The sequence below is a fragment of the Canis lupus genome, chromosome 15 (genome assembly GCF_011100685.1).
Source record: "Canis lupus familiaris isolate Mischka breed German Shepherd chromosome 15, alternate assembly UU_Cfam_GSD_1.0, whole genome shotgun sequence".
NCBI lineage: Eukaryota > Metazoa > Chordata > Mammalia > Carnivora > Canidae > Canis > Canis lupus.
Window position 1 is genome coordinate 6,785,440 of NC_049236.1, and position 21,161 is coordinate 6,806,600.

General features: G+C 34.2%; 1 protein-coding gene across 7 annotated transcripts in view; it reads right to left on the minus strand.

Annotated features, from left to right (window-relative positions):
• Window positions 1-21,161, minus strand: part of ZMYM4 (zinc finger MYM-type containing 4) — a 131,481-nt gene that overhangs the window by 21,537 nt on the left and 88,783 nt on the right. For all 7 annotated transcript variants that reach the window (XM_038557945.1, XM_038557941.1, XM_038557942.1 and 4 more), the window contains 16 exons: window positions 17,269-17,443; window positions 16,949-17,161; window positions 14,448-14,598; window positions 13,838-13,953; window positions 12,633-12,908; window positions 12,310-12,460; window positions 11,153-11,325; window positions 10,432-10,582; window positions 9,726-9,866; window positions 9,340-9,377; window positions 8,277-8,421; window positions 5,648-5,766; window positions 4,369-4,540; window positions 2,347-2,400; window positions 1,567-1,746; window positions 1,107-1,201 (listed from right to left, as the gene is read on the minus strand). In XM_038557945.1, the coding sequence (XP_038413873.1) occupies window positions 1,107-1,201; window positions 1,567-1,746; window positions 2,347-2,400; window positions 4,369-4,540; window positions 5,648-5,766; window positions 8,277-8,421; window positions 9,340-9,377; window positions 9,726-9,866; window positions 10,432-10,582; window positions 11,153-11,325; window positions 12,310-12,460; window positions 12,633-12,908; window positions 13,838-13,953; window positions 14,448-14,598; window positions 16,949-17,161; window positions 17,269-17,443 (2,350 nt within the window). The remainder of the gene's footprint in view (window positions 1-1,106; window positions 1,202-1,566; window positions 1,747-2,346; window positions 2,401-4,368; window positions 4,541-5,647; window positions 5,767-8,276; window positions 8,422-9,339; window positions 9,378-9,725; window positions 9,867-10,431; window positions 10,583-11,152; window positions 11,326-12,309; window positions 12,461-12,632; window positions 12,909-13,837; window positions 13,954-14,447; window positions 14,599-16,948; window positions 17,162-17,268; window positions 17,444-21,161) is intronic.

The following is a 21,161-nucleotide window of genomic DNA, read 5'->3' on the forward strand; positions in this document are numbered from 1 at the left end:
TTTTAGAAAAGGAAAAGTAATACTATGTTGTATCAATCTGCAAAGTATATTGGTGGTTGGTTATCTAGCGCTAGAGAGTATGGACTACAAAAGGTCATGAAGGAGCTTCTGGGACAGAAGTGTTACGGTTGTGGTGGTAGTTATATACTAAATATAGTTGTTGGAGTCCATCAAATTTTACACTTAAAATTTATGAATTTTTTATGCAATTATAATTCAATAGAGTTAATTTTTAAATAAGGCTATTATTCTTTTGGTTTTAGTATGAGAAAGCCCTGTCAATATGGAAATAGTCCCAAAGTTTAATTTAGAAACTTAAAAAAATACTGTACAATGAAGATTATAAAAATCTTTTAAAAGTACAACAGAACAAAAACACCCTTCACCCTTGATTATGAAAACAAAATAAAAAGATCATGCTAAAAGAAATATAAAGTAAAAGGTAATGGTCCTTTATCTTAACAGCAGCAGTCTGTCATATATTATTATTCTGAGTTCATCAAGTATAATACAAATACATTTAAAAATTTTTATAAATTTATAAAAATGTTGTGATTTTGTGGCACATATACAGGTATTGTGTCATATGCTATTCTCGAGTGGCAGGAATGCTGCCCCTTCTTGCATCTGTATGGTGGAAGCCTTGGCCATGACTCCGTACATTCTCCTAGCTCATCAGTTCCAAGTCCTGGGAGACCTGCTATAGCACAGTGAGTAACAAAACAGAATAACAAACTACACATTTTCCTGGTTACCCTTCCATCAGCTGGAAAAGGCATACTGATGATCCAGATGATGACCATCACAATGAACATCTGAGCAGCTGCATAATAACCATCACATACTAAGCATCTGCCATGTGCTATGCTAGGAGGCTTAGCTCAGTACCTCTATTACAGGAACATCAAGGTTTACATATCCCTTTAAAATATTCAAAAGGTATGGTTCTTAATTATAAGAAACAAAAAATAAAGGCAAAAGAGTATAAGGCTGTGTAAAACAAGTATGTAATTCTGTGACCCTGCCTGTTACAGAGCTTTGTAAAAAGCAAGAACCAATAAACACCGAAGGAAAGAAAACACTAGAAAAATTAAGCTACAGCTTACTCTTCGTCTGGGCTGAGGGAAGCCATCTCTGTGCCGTCGCCTTGTTCGGGAACGTGCCTGGATTCCCTGTCCTTTACTCAGTGGGTCAAAGGATTCTATAAATAATCAGCAGAAAGCATAATTTGAGGTAAATAATTCATAGATTTATAAGAAGACAGACTTGGGGAGGAAACATCAGGTAATCATCACTATATTAATTACTTTGTTCATGATAAAATAAGTACTCTGTTCTTAAGAGAAACAAAGGATATAGCACTTAAATAAAAACTTTATTAACAATCAAGGAAACCTACATGGTTATTGTGGGAAAGGTTAAAAAAAATTGACCACTTATTATTTAACCTTCAAAGGTGGGGACCATTTGTGTCCTAGATTAGCACACAGTAGATCTGCTTCATAATGTCAATTCAGAGTTCTACCAGTCTTCTAAAATCAGGAGTATTTAATATGTTGCACAAACCGGATGGAAAATCTGCTTCCAGGTCCTGCTCAGTTTCCCCTTTTGAGAGCTGCTTCAAGTCTGAATCAGCCTCTTGCACAGCATTTGACTTTAAGGCATAATGATTCAACTCTTCCTCCCAGCTATGCGGAGTAGATACTGCCTCTGATTCAAGGTCACCACTGTATGTACTTCCTTGGTCTGAAACAGAAAACAAATAAATGCTCAACATAAGACAGACTTTATACAGGCTGAGAAACCTTCTTGAAGCCCAGAATAACAAAACCAAGACATGGTTGCTGATTTACCTAGGTACACTGAAGAATGAAGTAACTTCACCAGCTTCACAGAATTGGCTTCATATTCTTGGTACACATTGTAAAGCATTATTTCAATTAATCCTTAAAACAAGTACCTGAGGTACCTTTTTTATTTTCACTACACATTAGCATACAATCACAGACATCTGATGCCCCTTACAAATACCTAAAATTGCAAATATTAAGTCAAGGATACTAATACTTTATGGGTATTACTAACCAAGGACAGTATTTTTTTTTTTTTAAGATTTTATTTATTTATGAGAAGGAGAAAGAGAAGACAAGTGGGAAGAGGGACAAAGAAGAGGAACAAGCAGACTATGCTGAGCAGGGAGCCCGGCACTGAGCTTGATCTCAGCAAGGAATCATCCTAATCCTGGGATCATCACCTGAGCTGAAGGCAGATGCTTAACCAACTGAGCCACCAACGCACTCCAAGGATAGTATTTCTAAGATCTGAAATGTATGTAGAATTACAAACCTTTTTCAAAAATCTTGGTGTCAAGAAAGAGTTCCTGTTCAGAAGTTTGGGATCCTAAAGAAAAAAAAGTTGTAATTTAACAACTTAACATGTATACACAAAGAAAACTGCATTTCAAACAAAATGACTACATTATATAAATGAATCATACTAGGGAATACTAAGAAAATGGCCTTCATATGCAGAAAGAATGATTCGTTAATAAAATTAGGCATTAGTGGTAAATGAAGTTAAATTATGACTGTTAACAGTGGTTACACTTCCAGGTAGCAGCATAAGACAAGTCATGTCAAGGGAGACCTTTATTTAAGATTGGACACTCATGTGTCTGAATCTTTTTTTACTATGAAAACACAGACATACACACACACGGTTTATTTACAAATTGACAAATATGCTTTGAATTGCTTTTTCCTCCCAGAATATGCCTTACCACTGCACTGAAAAGACAAAAGACTTAGAATATATATAAATATAAATTATATGAGCAATCAGCACATGGAACAAAACAGAACACAGTTCTATTAATTAACTACTTAAAAAATAAAAAGCTTAAGGACTCAAAGTAAAAAGAAAAAAAAGAAAAATGCTTTTCAAAACCCAGGAAAGTTGCTTCTTTTCTCTTAAATCAAACATAAATTAGCCAATTCCCTTCAGATAGAATTCATTTCTCTCTCCTTTATGTTTCTAAACCACTTGATTTTACTTACACTATGGTGATTACAACTACCTGTCTTCAAGTTTAGTTTTGAAAATTTTTTCAAAAAAAAAAAAAAAAGGAAATTTTTTCAGTCTGCTTTAATTTTTAGGTTAAGGTAAAGTTACAATATTTGAACAGAGGAAGCACCTGAAAAATGTTAACGATTAATGTGAATGGAGATGCAACTTAAAATGAGACTTAACAGGAATTGCTTGAGCTTCTAAATATCAGAAATTAGAAGATCAAGCATAAGGGGCAATATTCTAAGACATTAAATTCCACACACAAATGAGTCAGAATTATGAGGTTATATACTAGAGAACAAAATGAGACCAGAAACAGTGGGATATTAACAAATAAGCTTTTAATGCATCTCTCAGAATATCCATAATTTTTTTAGAATATCCATAATTTTAAAACTTAATGTCGACACAAGAGAAAAGTTGACATTTTTTTCAAATGCTACACTGTTCTGAAAATCATCTAGAATTTATTATGCAAAATCTAAACCTGGTGCCTAGCTTTGTAAAAACCATCACTGAAAAAATGAAAACATTTGTAAGGAAAAAATAATTTCCTGGCTGAATCAGTTATACAGGAAAGGGGCTTTGTGTATTTCAACTATTCAAACATCATTTTCTCTCTCTTCTTATACCCAAAAATCAAAGCGGTACTAAGGCTAGAAACCTTTCTCGATATGTACTGCAACTTCTGGTTACTGTCATTTGCTTTGGAGTCAGACAGACCTGAATTCAACTTCCTGTTTTATCATTTCCTGATTCCAGGGCAAGTATGATATCCTATTTTCCAAATGAAGGGTTTAAAGTATACACTACCCATGCCACAGGGTTGTTATAAAGGTTAAATGAGGTGATGCACACAGTGCATTTAGAACATATCTAGGGTATGGTGAGCATATAACTACTGTTCTTACCGATTTTCTACCTTCACAGCACGGGATTTATATTTTGAACCAAATAGTTTTCCATCCTAAAGTTCTATTTAACTTCTATCAACATGCTGATTATTTTACAACAGGAATTCTTAAATAGGGATCTTGCTTTGAATACAGGAACAAAGCCAGAAGATAATAATGAAAAAGATTTATAGATTATTTTTCTGGAATAATTAAGAACTAAGAAAAGTTTTATAAAAAGGACAGAACTTTCAGAGGTATCAATAAGTTTACCAAATCCCATACACTTGATATTTAAACACAAAACTTTTAGAAACACCTTGACTATCCAATACTTAATATTACTTGAGTTACCCAAATTTTGTTAAGTGTATATTTTCTTTCTTTATTTTAAAAATATACCAACCTCCCTGGGATAAAGTCTTCTCCTTCTCTTCATCTTCTGCAATCATTTCTGCCATCTCAAGGAGATCAGCTTCAAATGGATGTGAAGGCAGCTTCTCCTTAATGTCTTCAATACTCTCAGTGATTTTATCTTCATTATCCATTGAGGATGGAATAATCATAGGGACAGGCATCTGAAAGACCAAGGACAGTTTCTGGGGAACATGTCTGTCATCAAAACTATTATTTATGAGGTGATTTAAGTACTAAAATGATGAACAAATTCAGGTATTTCTATTCCTAATGACTAAAATAGTCTTGCTAGTTTGTTTTTTTTAAGACTACAGCCATATGAATCACAATTCAATTAAGTGCTTTTCTGGACAATCAACAAAATGTATCTCTGAATCATCTAAAAAATAATTATATAGGGCGCCTGGGTGGCTCAAATGGTTACGCGTTTGCCTTCGGCTCAGGTCACAATCCTGGAGTCCTGGGATTGAGCCCCACATCGGGTTCCCTGCACAGCAGGAAGTCTGCTTCTCCCTCTCCCTCTGCCTCTTCCCCTGCTTGTGCTCTGTCTCTGTCTCTCTCTCTCAAATGAATAAATTTTAAAAACAAAATCTTAAAAAAAGAAAGAAATACTTATCTAACACACTTTTGTTTCTGATGCTTAATATTTTCAGTTTCACACAACTATTTTCCTTAAGAATTCACCAAAGAAAAATATGGTTCCAATAAAACAGTGAATACATCTCTAAGAATAATGCAAATCATAGTACTTACTCTCACCCTTATGAGAATCTAGAATTTTGACATATACACACAGTTTCTGATATTTCTTCTATTTGAGTGGTCTTTTTGCGTATGAAACATTATAAAAAGGCTACATCACAGCATTCTCTGAGAAGGCAGAGTATAACAAGAAACAATCCTTCGGGATCCCTGGGTGGCGCAGCGGTTTGGCGCCTGCCTTTGGCCCAGGGCATGATCCTGGAGACCCGGGATCGAATCCCACATCAGGCTCCCGGTGCATGGAGCCTGCTTCTCCCTCTGCCTGTGTCTCTGCCTCTCTCTCTCTCTCTGTGTGTGTGACTATCATAAATAAATTAAAAAAAAAAAAAAAGAAAAAGAAACAATCCTTCATACAGTCTGTATTAAAAAGTACAGTAACATGATAATAGCCAACCATAGTCAGGAATATTTTACCAACAAGTGAAGAGTTTTTTAACAGCACAATAACATTTTAGTTGAGGAAAACATGCACTATTATCAGCCTTAATCTCCAAATGATTACTCACTGGAACTGGAATCCCAAACGGGACTGGTGCATACTGAGTGTAAAGATGAAGAGGTATGGGCACAAACACCGGTACAGGAACTGGCACCATAATGATCTGGGGCTGACTCGGAGTGTCTTCTAGTGGGGGCAAAAAAAAAAAAAAAAGAAATCATGAACAAGAAGGATTAGAAACATTTTAATAACAAAAAAATTTTAAAGCAATAGAGATTTATGGTTCAAAAGAATTATAATTCAAAAATAATTTTTTTTAAAGCACAGAGACTTGGGGTGCCTGGGTGGCTCAGTCAGTTAAACAGCGGCTCGAGGCACCCCCGGTGGCACAGCGGTTTAGCGCCGCCTACAGCCCAGGGTCTGATCCTGGAGACCCAGGATCGAGTCCCGCGTTGGGCTCCCTGCATGGAGCCCACTTCTCCCTCTGCCTGTGTCTCTGCCTCTCAGTCTCTCTTTCTATATATAAATTAAAAAAAAAAAAAAAAAAAAAAAAAAAAAACACCGGCCTTCGGCTCAGGTCATGATCTCAGGGTCCTGGGATCAAACCCTGTGTCAGATCCCTTATCAGTGGAGTCTGCTTTTCTCTCTCTCTCTCTCACTCTCTCTCTCTCGGCCTCTCCCCATAGATTGTGCTCGCTCGCGCGCGCTCTCTCTCTCTCTCTGGAATAAATAGATAAATAAAATATTTTTTCTGAAAAGTTTAACTTAGAGGCCCTCTTATATCTTAACATGGAATAAAAAGTGTATCAATTGTAAGTAGGCGGCAACTGCAGTATATAGAGCTAAGATGATGATGACCTGGATTAGGCCTAGGACACCTACAAAAAAGGATAAATATAGACAAGCAGATGTTCTAAGGTATTAAAAGATGAAACAGAACTCAGAAACCTAAGTATGAGTAGGAAAAAACTGAGAAGGATGGAGAATTCATTCAATTATTTAATAGGTATCCTACAGAGTCCCTTCTATGTGCCAGAAAAATACCCTAGAAGACTATAAAATCATTGATATAAGAAAAAGGTGGTGCTAGTGAAAATAAGTGAAAAGCTAACAAGTTGAGTAGTGTTCTAGGTGGGAAATATTACAGGATCAATTTTACCATAATCCAGTGGACATTTGAAAAAAAAATTACCTACAGATAGTAATTTTTTTATTAACAAAAAATTACTTTCTACCTGGGCAAAGTGGGTGAAGGGGAAGAGAAACAGACTCCAGTCATGGAATGAGTAAGGCACAGAATTAAAGAGCAGAGCATGAGTAATACAGTTAATGATACCGTAATAGTCATGTGATGGGAAAGAAGCTGTACTTGTGGTGAACACAGCGTAAGACATAAACTTGGCAAATCACTAAGCTGTACACCTGAAATTAATGTAACACTGTGTGTCAACTCTATTCAAAATCAAACCCGAACAAATCACCTGATTACAGATGTCTGACAAGCAAGCTACATAATACTAGGTAAGTCATTATTAATAGAATACAAATATAGGCCAAACTCCTCTATAGCACTGCTAGTAAGAAATGCATAACCTCAGGCTTCACTAAATTACAATGTACTTACTACAATTCCCAAGTAATTCATATGCATAATAATGTTTGACAAGCACTGACCTCCAGGATAACCTTCCAGATCTAGGAATCTAGGATTACTGTCTGGTTTACGATTCTGAGACTTTCAGGGTACCTGGGTGGCTCTGTCGGTCAAGTGTCCAAATCCCAGGTCATAATCTCAGAGTCGTGAGACAGCACCATGTCTGGGTCCACAGATTCTTTCTCCCCCCTTCTGCCCTGCCCTTGGGAGGCTGTGACACTTATTCTACCACGTGTTCCATACCCTGCCTCAGCCAGCGTGACTGGGTAGCTTCATCCAGGAAGAACAGACTCTTCTTTCTTCAGCTCCCAAGCAAGGGTTACCATATCTCACCGGGGGGGCTGGCCACCATCATTTCTTATCCCCTCCAACTCCAAGTTTAAAAGAAAAATTGCCTGATCATATAGCTGACAGGCTAGGGTTTCGTCACCTGACTGCCACATATATGGTAGAGGTTCTACTGCAGGAATGGCAGGCCAAGAATACTGGGGTCCCAATCACCCTCAGCCCTGATCACTGGTAGGGCAGATTCCATGCAAGCAGAGAGGGGAGCTGAGAAAAATCAAAGGATAGCACCATGCCCAGCATCCAGAAAAGTAGCTCAGAGATTTTGCCTAAGAGGCCATTCATAAGAAAGCCCTCTCTGCAAAAAATGTGTCTTCATCTGAAACAGAGGGTGCAATGGTTCAAACTTAAGGATGTTCCACAAAACAACAGTTCCTCTTAATTAAGGCCCTGTCTTTATATTTCCAAAGTCTATGCTTATTCCAAAAAACTAGTCATTAATAATAAAAAAAAAAAATGAGGTACTCACAGTATGTTATTATAAATTAAAACCTCGTTGCCATAATTTCTTAATTCTCAGAGGGTGAAAATACCTAACTCAAAGGTAAGTTGTCAGAACAAAACTAAGTAATGCATATAAGCATTTAAACACGTAACTCAGGAAACAGTAGATACTTAATTAATGTTAAGTAGTTCTCACATTCCTTTCCCTATTTAAAAAAAAAAATCTAAAAAGAAGAAAGTGTAAGGAACATACCTGTCTGGCATTCTTTGTTTTGTGTATGTGGTTTGCAAGAGGTGGCTTTAGTCTGTGTGATAGGTTTGCACAATAAAGCTTTATTCTTCAAAAGTCTTGGGGGCTGGGAAGGTGGCAGTTTCAGGGCATCTGTTTGTGTACTAGCCTAGTAAAAAAAGAAAAAAAAAAAAAAAAAAACCAAACAGGTTTTTAAAAGCTTAGCATTAGTTACAATAAATAGTATAATTTCAAAGAAATAGTATATTGAAATTACATAGAAGACAGAGAACATACTACATATGTAAGAAATACAATATTCCTGAAATAGCAATAGTAATATTCTGATAACTATATATTTACTCTGTATCTAATTACCAGTTCTATTTACCAAGAAAAATACTATTTCTATTGTAAGACATTGGGGGCCAGTAACAATAGGCTATGTTTAAAATGAGAACTGTTATTTCCTGAGTTGGGTCTTATAAGATTTTGTTTCAAGGTAACTAGAAAAAACAGAATCACTTATGATCACTTAAGTAACTTGACAAAGGATGTTGTGAAAGTTATCCCAGAGACCAGAAAACACTTTAGAAATTCCACTGTTCTAGTCATAAGTTTTGCTCGTATTTCTTTTTTCTTTTTTTATTTTTATTTTTATTTTTATTTTTTCTTTTAAGAGACAAAAAGGTATTGAGTGAAAAAATAGGAATGCTTTTATAAAGATAACAAATGTCCTTAAATAAAAAAGTACATTTTATAAATATCTCATTTATAATCTGACTACATTACAAAATGCCCCAAATATCTTTTATGCCTGAATTCTGTAAAACTTAATTCTCTACAACTAAAATTCAATCTAACAAAAACAGCCTTCAGTAACTACACAGGAATAGCAAGCAGCCAAAGAAATCAAAGTACATAAAAGACATAATTAACCAGAATATCTTGTTCCCAAATATTAAATGAGCTTATGAAATTTATATAATAAGGAATAAAGCAGGAAAAATTAGCATTGACATGTTCATACTATATAAAATTGGAAAACAAATACAGTGGCAATACCAGTTAAAAGAATAAAACTTACATCCCCAATGATTTTCGCTGTTACTGTTGGAACTGCACCTGATATAAATTAAAATAAATATTTAGGATCTTACACAATTATTTAAATAGCATTTAAAGCTGATGGTGGAATGACAGGCACAAAATCTCATAATAAAAACACGTATTATCTTAATTCACAAGAAGATAGCAAGTAAAGTATTACATGAGAAAAAGAGATTTGGAAGTGATGGAAACATTGTTTAATGCCCTGCAACTCACAGGGAGCCACCACTCCAAATACAAGGGTGTCAAACATATTTTTATGTTTTTTATATGATCATTTTTGATCACCAATGGAAAAAAAAAATACAACTTGACTGTATTCAACTTCAAAAGCCAAGATAAATGTTTTCAAATCAGACATACCTTGTAAGACACTGTTAGAATTCACTGTGGGCTGAGCAGCAGGAGCACTAGCTAATGATACTACATTAGCTATAACTGGAGTTGAATCCTTTCTTAGAGACGGGGGCCCTGCTGAAGCAGCTGGCACCATGGAAATACTTGCTAATTAAATAAGTAAAAATAAAAAAATCTTATGTAATTTATATGCACATACATAGATATCACCATTTCAAGGAGGTTAAACAATAACTTTAGTAAGGTTAAATTCTGTTAGAGCAAAAAATCACTTTAGGATTAACTGGGGTTTTCTCAATTTTTTAACTTAGTGAAACTTAAAAGTATTCCATGTACTTTCTCCTACATAACTACACATGTGGTACATTTAAAAGGCCATGTGATTTAGAGTCTATGTCCTTTGTTATATGCTCAAATCCTTTTTAAGGAAGTCAAGGTATATATACCCAGTTACAAAACATTAACTACCATTCTTTCCCATCATTCTTACAGAGTTTATTTAATTCAATGTGCTCAGAGAAAACATAATGAACTCATTTTTACAAAGCCTTAATCCAACATGTTAAATAAAAAAGGGATTTAAATGTTAATGTCATTTGAACAGAATGAAATTTGTATTTCATGGAATTATTAACAATTGTTTAAAGTTCCCAATCTGTAGAACAGTAATTGGTCCCTGTCACTGATCAAAGACTATAAAGTTTAATTTTACCTGCATTGTTTTGTGAAGGTGGGTCACACATACTCTGCTGATTACAGAACATCAAGATACAAAGCAGGTTACAGAAATGTTTCATTTCTCCTCGCCATTTCAAGGACTCGCTGAGTTTACCCTGTCGCTTACAACCATCACATTTGGCCATCTGATTATGAAATAAGAAGACAGTAAAGAAGTAAAAAACAAATTGCTGTGGCCTGACAGGGTGAAAGCAGTACATATATTGCCAAATGAAGAAATTAATTTAAAATCTAGAACACAAAAATGAAGCTTAGCTCCTCTAACATGGTAAATACTTATTATTCTGTTATTTATACTAAATACTAAAAGTCACATTATAGAGATGCCAATAAAGAGTAGTTAAAAAACATAGTGAAATGAAAGTAAGACCTATATTCTTCAAAAATTTCAGAAGACCAATTCATTTTAGTTAAATAATAAATTAATACGATGCTAATTTTAAATACTTTAGTCTTAAGACTGATATATCTTCTATAAGGAAATTAAAACAAAAAGAATGTAACTTCAGTGACATTAAAATTTTCTTAATACTTTTATTAATACTGCAAGTCATACATTTATTTTTTAACATAATACATTTAATACTTATAAGTTTTAAATCATTAAATTGCCCTTCATACTACACCAAAGAATAAAAGAAGGAAATAATGTATGCCCTAACTTGAAAAATCACAGGAATGTGTATTATATTTACCTGATAGAATAGAACTGTATATTTGGACATGCATTCTTCACAACAGAACTCTTCTACTTTCCCCCCCAAATTACTCTGTACCAATTTGGGAGATGTCTGTAAACAATAACTGCACATTTTACAGTGATTTCCCCAGCGTTTTGCCAAGTCATGTTTATAAAGCAATTTGCAACCTAAAAACAGGAAAGACAAAATTAAAATGAGAAAAAAATATTAAGTATCTACATCTTTAAATACCTTGTGACAATGTTTTCACACTTGGATCCTTAACCAATACGTAGGATCAAGAGATTAAAGGATCTAGACAACCATTTTTTTTTTAAATAAAGACAGGATAGAAAAAATTACAGTGCATCACATATAATAAAAGCCAGGTTTGTTTCGTAAAACTTTTGTTTTACTTGGGTAGGTGATAATCTACTTGGGTCACAATGTAAAATGTATTTTCTTTTGTGCTGTAATCAAAAGATTTGAAAGCCACTAGTCTAGGAAGCCAACTGTGTACAATTCTAGAATAAAACAAAACAGTTTCAACATAAAAAACAATCATTTAAGTAAAGAAGGTAATCTACCTCACACTGATTTACCTACTCAGAAACATGTCTGTTTAAAACAATGCAAGTATAATCTTATGTTGCTAACAAAAGTTAGTTCTCTTCAGAAATAAGTGCAATAAATAAATAGGGAGGCCTGGATGGCTCAGTCGGTTAAGCGTCCAACTCTTGGTTTCAACTCAGGTCATGATCTCAGAGTCCTAAGATCAAGCTTCGTGTCCAGTTCCGTGCTCAGCAGGGAGTCTGCTTGAGATTCTCTCTCTCTCTCTTCCTCTCCCTCTGTCTTTCCTCCCCCAATAAATAAATATATCTTTTTTAAAAAGTGCAATAATGACAAGATCCCTACCAATCTAAGAACGTGAAATGTTTATCACATCACCACTATCTTCTGTAATACAATTCAACCATCTTTTCCTTAATTTTGACATCTATATGATATGAAGGACTAGCTCAGGAAAAAAGTACACCAAGTATAAACAAAACAAAAGGCTCTGTGGTTATACACAAGGGTTAAATGAGATAAACTTACACAGTAACAGCTTAAATCATCAGTTACTTTTAAAAGGACCAACATGCTCAATAGGTAAGATGATCTTGCTTTACCTTCACTACAGAATGACTTGTCAGCACCTGAGAATCGCACAGTCTCCTTTACAATTTTCTCAATTTTACAATATTCACACATTGCCATTACATTATTTATTTTCTTATATTCATCAGAACAATTCTTGCCACAGAACTGAAACATTTTACCCTGTGAAGAAATAATCATCAAGTACTAATTAAACATTTGGTTTATCTTTTGGAAATCCTTATTCCCTCTTACTTTCAAAACAAGTAGTGGAATTTTGAGAGATGAAAAGCCAGAAATGATTTTATCGATAGGTCATTTTGTACTCAAACCCTTTATCAAGATCCTACTTTACCTTATAGTCAAGAAGTTCCGGTTTTGTGGCAAAAAGGCGGTTACAGTGCTGACACTTGAGTTTTACAACATTTCGTGGGAACCCAACATGCTGGGATTGGGCAGCAAGTCGCTGGAGACCAGCTGCAGCAGAGCTACTGATGGAGGTGGGAGAAACGGCAGAAGTATTACCCCCTCCTGAGGACACGGTTGAACCTGTGGGGATGCTTACAATTACTTGGCCCTGAGACAAGGGCACTACTGAAGAATTCATTCCTGTTGGTTTGTTGAACAAATTCTGAAAAATGAAACAAGATGATCAATGTGAATCATTTGTTCAAATAAATATGCACTGAGTGCCCATGTGTGATGAGCATAGTTCTAGGTATTTAAGACACACCTGTGAACAGGCAAAATGCCCTACCTTAGAACAGCTTATCACTGAAGGGGTAGAGAGTCACTTATATCCAAAAACTACAATAATTTAACTAATAATTTTCTTTTGTATTTAATTTTTTAACTTTTTTTTTCTTAAGTAATGTCTATGTGCAAAGTAGGGCTCAAACTCATGACCCCAAGATCAAGCATGGTATGCCCTACTGACTGAGCCAGTTAGAGAACCAAACTAGTAATAACTCCCTTAAAAATATCCTCCAGGGATCCCTGGGTGACTCAGCAGTTTAGCGCCCCCTTCAGCCCAGGGCATGATCCTCGATCCGGGATCGAGTCCCACATCGGGCTCCCTGCATGGAGCCTGCTTTTCCCTCTGCCTGTGTCTCTGCCTCGCTCTCAATCTCTCTCTGTGTCTCTCATGAATAAATAAAATATTTCAAGAAAGAAAGAAAGAGAAAGAAAGAAAAGAAAGAAAAGAAAGAAAAGAAAGAAAAGAAAGAAAAGAAAGAAAAGAAAGAAAGAAAGAGAAAGAAAGAAAGAAAGAAAGAAAGAAAGAAAGAAAGAAAGAAAGAAAGAAAGAAAAGAAAAGAAAGAAAAGAAAGAAAGAAAGAAAGAATCCTCCCAATAGATAATGTGGATATAACAACGCCATTTAATGTTAAAAGAAGGCAGGTAAATGACAAGCATCCAAATACAGCAGGAGTCAAAGAATCCAAGTTTACCAGGACTGAGACAGAAGTGTAGGCAATCGGGGAAAGAGCAAACGCATACCAAGTTCTCAGACTACATAGTAGTCGCCTCAGACTGGAGAAGAGGAAGATTTCTGAAGCATACCTGGAATGCGACAACACAGCTATAGCTGCAGAAGTTGCGTATACTTCCATCTGACATGGCGAGGTGATACTGCGGGATTGCTGAGGTTTTGCAACTGTTACACTGCACTTGTACACCTTAGCAAATTAAAATAAAAACTAATGAATAATATATACAAATATACACATATGTTTGAGAAAATAAATATTACCCAATATATGAAAATTCAAGGGCCAGGTCAAGTTGCAGGAACTGAAACTAAATCATGTCACATACAGACAAAAACTAACTTAACAGAAAAAATATCTCTTTTAATCTATAGTTGGTACAATCTACCCTGAAACTACATAATAAATGAAATCTTGAAATTAATCAGGTGTGGATAAAAAAATACATTAAGAAGCCATATGAAATTCTTTTGGTAAAGGGGAATGCACAAATAGGCAAGCAAATAAATAAACATAAATTAAGCAATCAAAGCAAGAGGTGATATTTTACAACACAGATCTGAAATATTTTAAATTTGCCTTAAAAATCAATTAAATTTGGACAAAAATCCACTATATAAAAAAGCAATAACCATAATTTTTGTCAACTATTATACTTATATAGTTTATGAAACCAGTATTACCTGCAGAAGTAACCATTTTAACTCTGTAAGCAGATAAGCAATTAACAGAACAGAAAAGCTCTGTCTTTCCCAAGCTATTGGTATTTTCAATCATTTCTGCTGAGGATCTCAATGATTTGCAAAGCGCACATGGTGTAATTTTGGCTGATTTCTATTAAGAGAATAAAATAACATTCATTTTTACCAAATTATAAGTAAAAGCATAATTCTTTGAAATGTTTATACTTAACACTGTTGAAATATTTTAAATTAGTGGCTTTCAAACTTTTACGATTACAATCCTCAGTAAGAAATAAATTTTAAAGTGACCCAGTACATAATTCTGAAGTTGTTTGTGTATGATACATACATATATGTACATAAAACTAAAAAAAAAGTTTCACAAAACAATATAAATCATGTTAACATGTGATGCATTTTTATATTTTCCATTCTACTGTATTTCATTCCAAAACTAATGCTGACCACAACCTGGCAATTAATTTGGGGATCTATTAATTGACTATAATGTAGTTTCAAAAATGATATTTCTAAAAATTACACAACAGGGAATTCATGTTCTTACACTACGCTAAAAATTAGAACTCCCCTACAGAAGGTGCTATATAAGGCAATAAAACGTGAATTCAAGAGAATAAACTTAATAGAAAATTCACTACCAGTTTTCTACCACTAATAACAACAAAGCACACAAAGCAATAAGCAAGTAAGCAATAAAGTGGGAGCAACTTTGGAGATCACAAGTGTCTAAATATAAGCAATCAATGAGTCAGTTATCTTCAGTTCCCACTAAATTAGGGACCCAGCAGCAAATAATGCTAAATACTAATAACATTTCACACATTCAGAATAACTTATGAAGTATATCCAATACCCATGATCTCTGTGAAGTTTTGCTGATAGTCTCATCTTGTTCTAGCAAGTAGAACCGATCATGTTTCCTCTGTTCCCTGCTATACACCATAATACTTCCATCACAGCATCTCCACTCAGTTATTAATCTATCTCCTCCAGGAGACACATAGCCCCTCAAAGCAGGAATCACATCTAATGTTTGTTCAATGAGTTATACATGAGGATGGAAAGAAAGCAGCAGATATGACCAACTTCAATACACCAGGTTGTATACAAGGTGCTTTTCTCATTCTTACTTCACATAAGCCTAACAGCATCCCAATAACAGTAATAATACAATACCCATTCACAGATAAAAAAATGGACCCAGGGAGTTTAACTGCTTTCCCCATGGTAAAATTCTATTTGAATAGAGTCAAGGAATAAAATCAAGATCTGCTTTACTTCTAAATTCATGTTCTTTCTCTACACCACAGTACAGGTTAATATGTGAGATATTTAATAGATATTGGCTAACTGAAAAATAATAAATAAATTTAAAATTAAGATGATTCAACGTATTTCTCCTTCTCTTGTGGAGTATGAACCATCTTTCAATGGACTGATTCCAAGTAACTTTTAGTACTTGATACAGTATCAGGAAAATAGTCCTTTGGACAAGGATAAGCTCATGAGGATACTGGGTTCCCCCCACCCCACCCCCACCCCCGCCATGAAAGCAAAACCAGGTGTTTCTAGAGGAAGGAATGTGCTTCATAATAACAAGAAATAAATGGAAACACCGTGTAACTGAAATTTCCAAATTCACTGCAAAGTATTAAGAATGCTTTAAAAGAAACTTCTCAAAAAAAGAAACTTCTCAATCAACATTACACTCACTCATCATGGTAGACTGTATAGAAATTTATTATTTTAAGGAAAAGAATGATCTGCTAATGCACTGAAACAGGAAGGCCCTGTAAAATTCAAAATATAGAAGGTTCTTACCACTCCTTTGGATTTATGAATATTAAAATCTAAATTTACTAACAAAATACAAATATAGTAAAAATGAAACTGCATAAAAGGCATTTGTCATTAGCATTCATCATCTTCTATAAACTTCATCAATTCACAAAATAATATATAATTTACATTTTTTTTATTTCATGAAGAAAAGGAAAAACCTTTTAAAAACAATTAATGGTAAGATTTTCATTTTCTGAATTGCAATTTCATCTATATGGAACTGATTGAAAGAATATATATGTAACTTGGACCTTACCTTGTCAAATAAAAAAGTATAACCAAAATATATTTCAAAGACAGCGATTCACCAAAAAGATGAGAATTGGTATCTCTGGGAGATGCATTATTTTTCTTCTTTGTGCATTTTCAAAATAGTGTTCAAAAACATGAATCATATTTGAAATACAAATGCCATGCCCTAAAAGCATGTATTTCAAATGTATGAAGAAAAAAAAATGCCACTTTAAAAAGATTTTTCATACACATTCATTTGACAAGTACTATTTATCTGTAAAAATATTAAGTTAATAATATGATCTTAGTATTTTTGTTACAAGATTTTCATAAATCAGTTCTACCAAAACATGTAGATCCTCCTAAAAGGAACAAAAGCTTTGGGGTTAAATACAATCACGTACCTGCTTATATGCTGTGACACACGCAGAGCTACAGAACTTCTTAGACTGGCCCTCTATCTGAAGCATGTGGCACTGCCCAGAGCCACTGTAACAGTATCCCCCACAGTTCTCACAACAGTTCATGGTGAGGTTGTTGGCAGAGCGAAACTTGGAGAAGCAGGCATCACTGCAAAGTTTATGTACCACATTCTGGTAATTAACTTCATGTCGAATCTAGGAATTAAAAACCAACATACCAACAAGCAGAGACCATGAAAAGCTGTTTTCAACACAAATATTAGACTCTCTCTGCACCCACCCCATAAAGTAAGAAGACTTACAACAGCATTCTTCTGACACATGCTGCATTTGGTTGAAATGCTGTTCGTATTTATGGTGACAACAGGTTTCCTTTTCAGTTCATATGTTGATAGACATGACTGACTGCAAAAATCTTTACTAGTGGTGCTATTTTCAAACTGGGCACTGATCACATCCTTTGGATTTAAAATATCTCTAAAAATGATAACAAAATAAAATAAGCCACAGTATCATTTGAATTTTCCTTTTTGTGAGTTAAAACAAAACAGAGGCAATTATATATATGTATGGAAAGGGCACTGATTTAAATGAGAACACTTGGGTTTTCCTGGGTAAACTGATGAATTGTTCTAATCCTTAAGTTCTATTCTATAAACAGAACACATGGCTTACTTTATGGAACTGCTGGGAGAATTAGTATACTGTTTCAAGACTAAAAGGATATATATCCAACAGCTATCATTCATTATCTCTAGTAGATGGGATCGTAAGAGATGTTTATTTTCTTCTTTCGGCTCTTTTATATTTTCAAAATATTCTTTGAAAAGATTATTACGCTCAAAAAAATTTTTAAGTACCATCTTTTAAAAGTAAAAATACAGGGGCACCTGGTTGGCTCGGTGGAGCATGCAACTATTAATCTTGGGGTTCTGAAAGAGAGCCCCATGTTGGGTGTACAGATTACTTAAAAGTAAAATCTTAAATAGATGTAAAAATACATTTAAATCTACAGTGTAAAAACAAAAACAAAAACAAAACAAAACAAAAAAAACAACAAAAAAATCTACAGTGTATATTCCAGCATGGTTATATAAAATTGAGTGCTTCTATTTTTAAATAATTTAACTTGTTAAGTATTAGTAGCAAAAGCAATTAAGATTAAAACACTTTTAAAGCCCCCTACCACACCACACCTTATCCTATCCCAAACCAGTGTTCACACAATTCATTAATTAGTTTAAATGTAAACCATTTTAAAAGCCAATGGAAAGGGTGTCTGGGTGGCTCAGTTGACTAAGCAATCAACTCTTGATTTCAACTCAGGTCATCATCTCAGGGTCTTGAGACTGAACCGGAGTTGCACTCTGGGGCTGAACCTGGAGCCTGCTTGGGATTCTCCCTCTCCCTCTCCCTCTGCCCCTCCCTGGCTCATGCTCATGCTCACTCTTAAAAAAAAAAAAAAAAAAAGAAGAAGAAGAAGAAAGAAAAAGAAAAAAGAAAAAAGAAAAAAAAAAAAAAAAAAAGCCAATGGTGAAAAAAAAAATACCCTGATAAAATTTTCTAAATGGTGTCTCTCTCCTGAGTATACACCAACATAATAGTATATGAACCATTATAACTCAATCTTGCATCTTAAACAGATTATACTAATAGAGCACTTTTTAGAAAAGATTACAAATATCTCTGCTTCAATAAAATAGTAAACATAATAGGAATCATCACAAGGAACACCTCATACATTGTAATATATAATTCCATACCTCATCTTCTATATTTAGTAGCTCCAGGCTCTTCTACTTCCAGATTTTTTTTTGCCTTCAGTTATTTGTTAATTAGGTTTTAATATATTTCATTTATAGAGGTATTTATTGAGCACTTATATTGAGCCAGGCACTAGCTACACGCTGTGTCACAATATGGTACAAGTGTGCACTCAAGGAGCTCACAGTATATTGAGACAAAAAGAGAAATGATGTATAAAATACCATAAGAAAAGCATTCTTAAAATATAAAAGTGAAATAATTATGAAAAAGCGTAACGTATAACAGAAACAGAAATGATGAAACAATTATTTCAGACAATACGTGACATGAAAGGCCATCCAAAAGGTGATGTTTTAGCTATGTTTTAAATAGTTTTCTAGAAAGTTAAGGGGATAAAGGTTGGGAGCAGCATGGAAGGATAAAAGTAGGTATATTTCTCACTCCCCTCAGTATGCTTAGCATCCAACTACATTATAGCTTATTGATTACATCCAATTTCAAATATGAAAAATTTAGAAATGATACAGATAATCTTGAAATAGTTACTTCTTTGAGTATCATTATATATCAAGTAATCTGATCTTTTTAATAGTATTTAAAAAAACTATCCTCCAAATTACCTCTTTAATGTAGGATTTGAAAACTTTTTTAAAAAAACAAAGTGTTAGGTCCTTATTACTAAGGAATCCTGAAAATTAAATGATGATTAGCCAAAATACAGAGTTAAGGTTAAATTCAAGATGCTAAGGGCTATGGTTAATAATAAAAGATTAAGAAAAATATAACTGTTACTTCAAATAGCTAATGAGTTTCTTTTAACCAAAGTGCTGTTTCTATATTTCTACTGGTCTATAAAAATAGCATTAGCTCTATCAGGAAGGAAATCTTTTCTATTTCTACCCATTCAAATTAAATTGAAATTCTTCTTGGGGTTCTTCAAGGTATTAATTTACAAATTAAACCTGCTTGACTATATGGACTACATGGGGGCAGAAGAGTGGGGGGGGGGGGGGACAAAATTAATGAGGTATAGGACACTGAGGAAATCTTTTAAATTCTTTGAATCCAATTTCCTTATATTTAAGGTACAATTGAACAATTCATAGTCAGATAAACTAGACTATCTCAAACTGCTGTAATGACTATGTAATAACAAAAACAGGGGCTCCTGGGTGCTCAGTCAATTAAGCATCTGATTCTTGATCTCAGCTCAGGTCTCTATCTCAGCATCACTGAGTTCAAGCCCTACGAGAGACGGGGAGGGGAGAAGACAAGGGAAGGAAAGGTAAAGTGATAAAAAGGAGATAAAAGAGTAGTTCAGGAAGTAAAACACAATGTAAGGAAAATCAAGACTGTTCAGGGGTTGAGGGCTCAGCAACAACAGAAAAGATATCCTAAAAAATGAGAAGGGGGAAAAAAGTCAGAAAGCAAAGGGGAAGAAAAGGCAGAGGTGGCAGGCACATAAGGAGTACCTGACAGAGAATACTAAGAGGCAAATGGAAAAGAACAAGGCATGAAGGAAATGACAGAGTAGAATAGATATAAGTGAATGAACAAAGAGGTAGAAGAACAGTTAAGAGTCAAGGAATGACAGGTTGAAAACACAGAAGATTTATGAGTAAAACCAAACATAGCAAAAGACAAATGTAATCTTAAAGGATAACTGAACTACATGAGATCAAGATGGATAAGATATGACATGTAGGTAAAAATGACCTGCTCCAGCTAACACTAGGCAAACTAAAGGGATATAATAAATTTAGATGAAAAGAATAGTTATGTATGCAGAAGAATTTAAAAACACAGGCAGAAAGAAGGCATACATTTTAAAACTTCTGTGAGTTTCCTATGGTCATTTTAAGATCCACTGATGTATCTCTGAAAGTATCTATGAGTATTACTATGGAAAAAGAAATAAAAGTGCAATTTTAGAAAGTGCCAATCACCAAAGTAGAATTAAATAAAGAAGCACAAGAGGAAGTTTATATGAAATTATCTCATGGCAAAACAGAAAAAAAAACTATAAAAAATTACAATTTTCAAGTTGATTTAATCTTAGCATCTGATAATGAATATACTACAATACAGAAATGAACTTTTAAAAGTATGTTTATAAGTCTATTTTCATTAAATCAAACATGAAACATAAAGAGAGGCCATATAACTAACTTCCAGAAAGACCTATAACCACATTCAAATTTCTTTCAAGTCTCTAAAATGCCTTTTTCCAATTAAACCAGAAGAGGGAGCATCTTCTTCCCTTTCCAGAGAAAGGGAAGGGTCCACGTGAGGAACTATAAACACAAATACCTAAACTAATAAATCGTGGCTTGAATAGCTTCATAATAGAGGCCAAAGTGTTTCAGAATAAGAGTATTATTCATCTTTCTCTGACTTATGTAAGCAGTTTCTAACAGTTTACCAAATC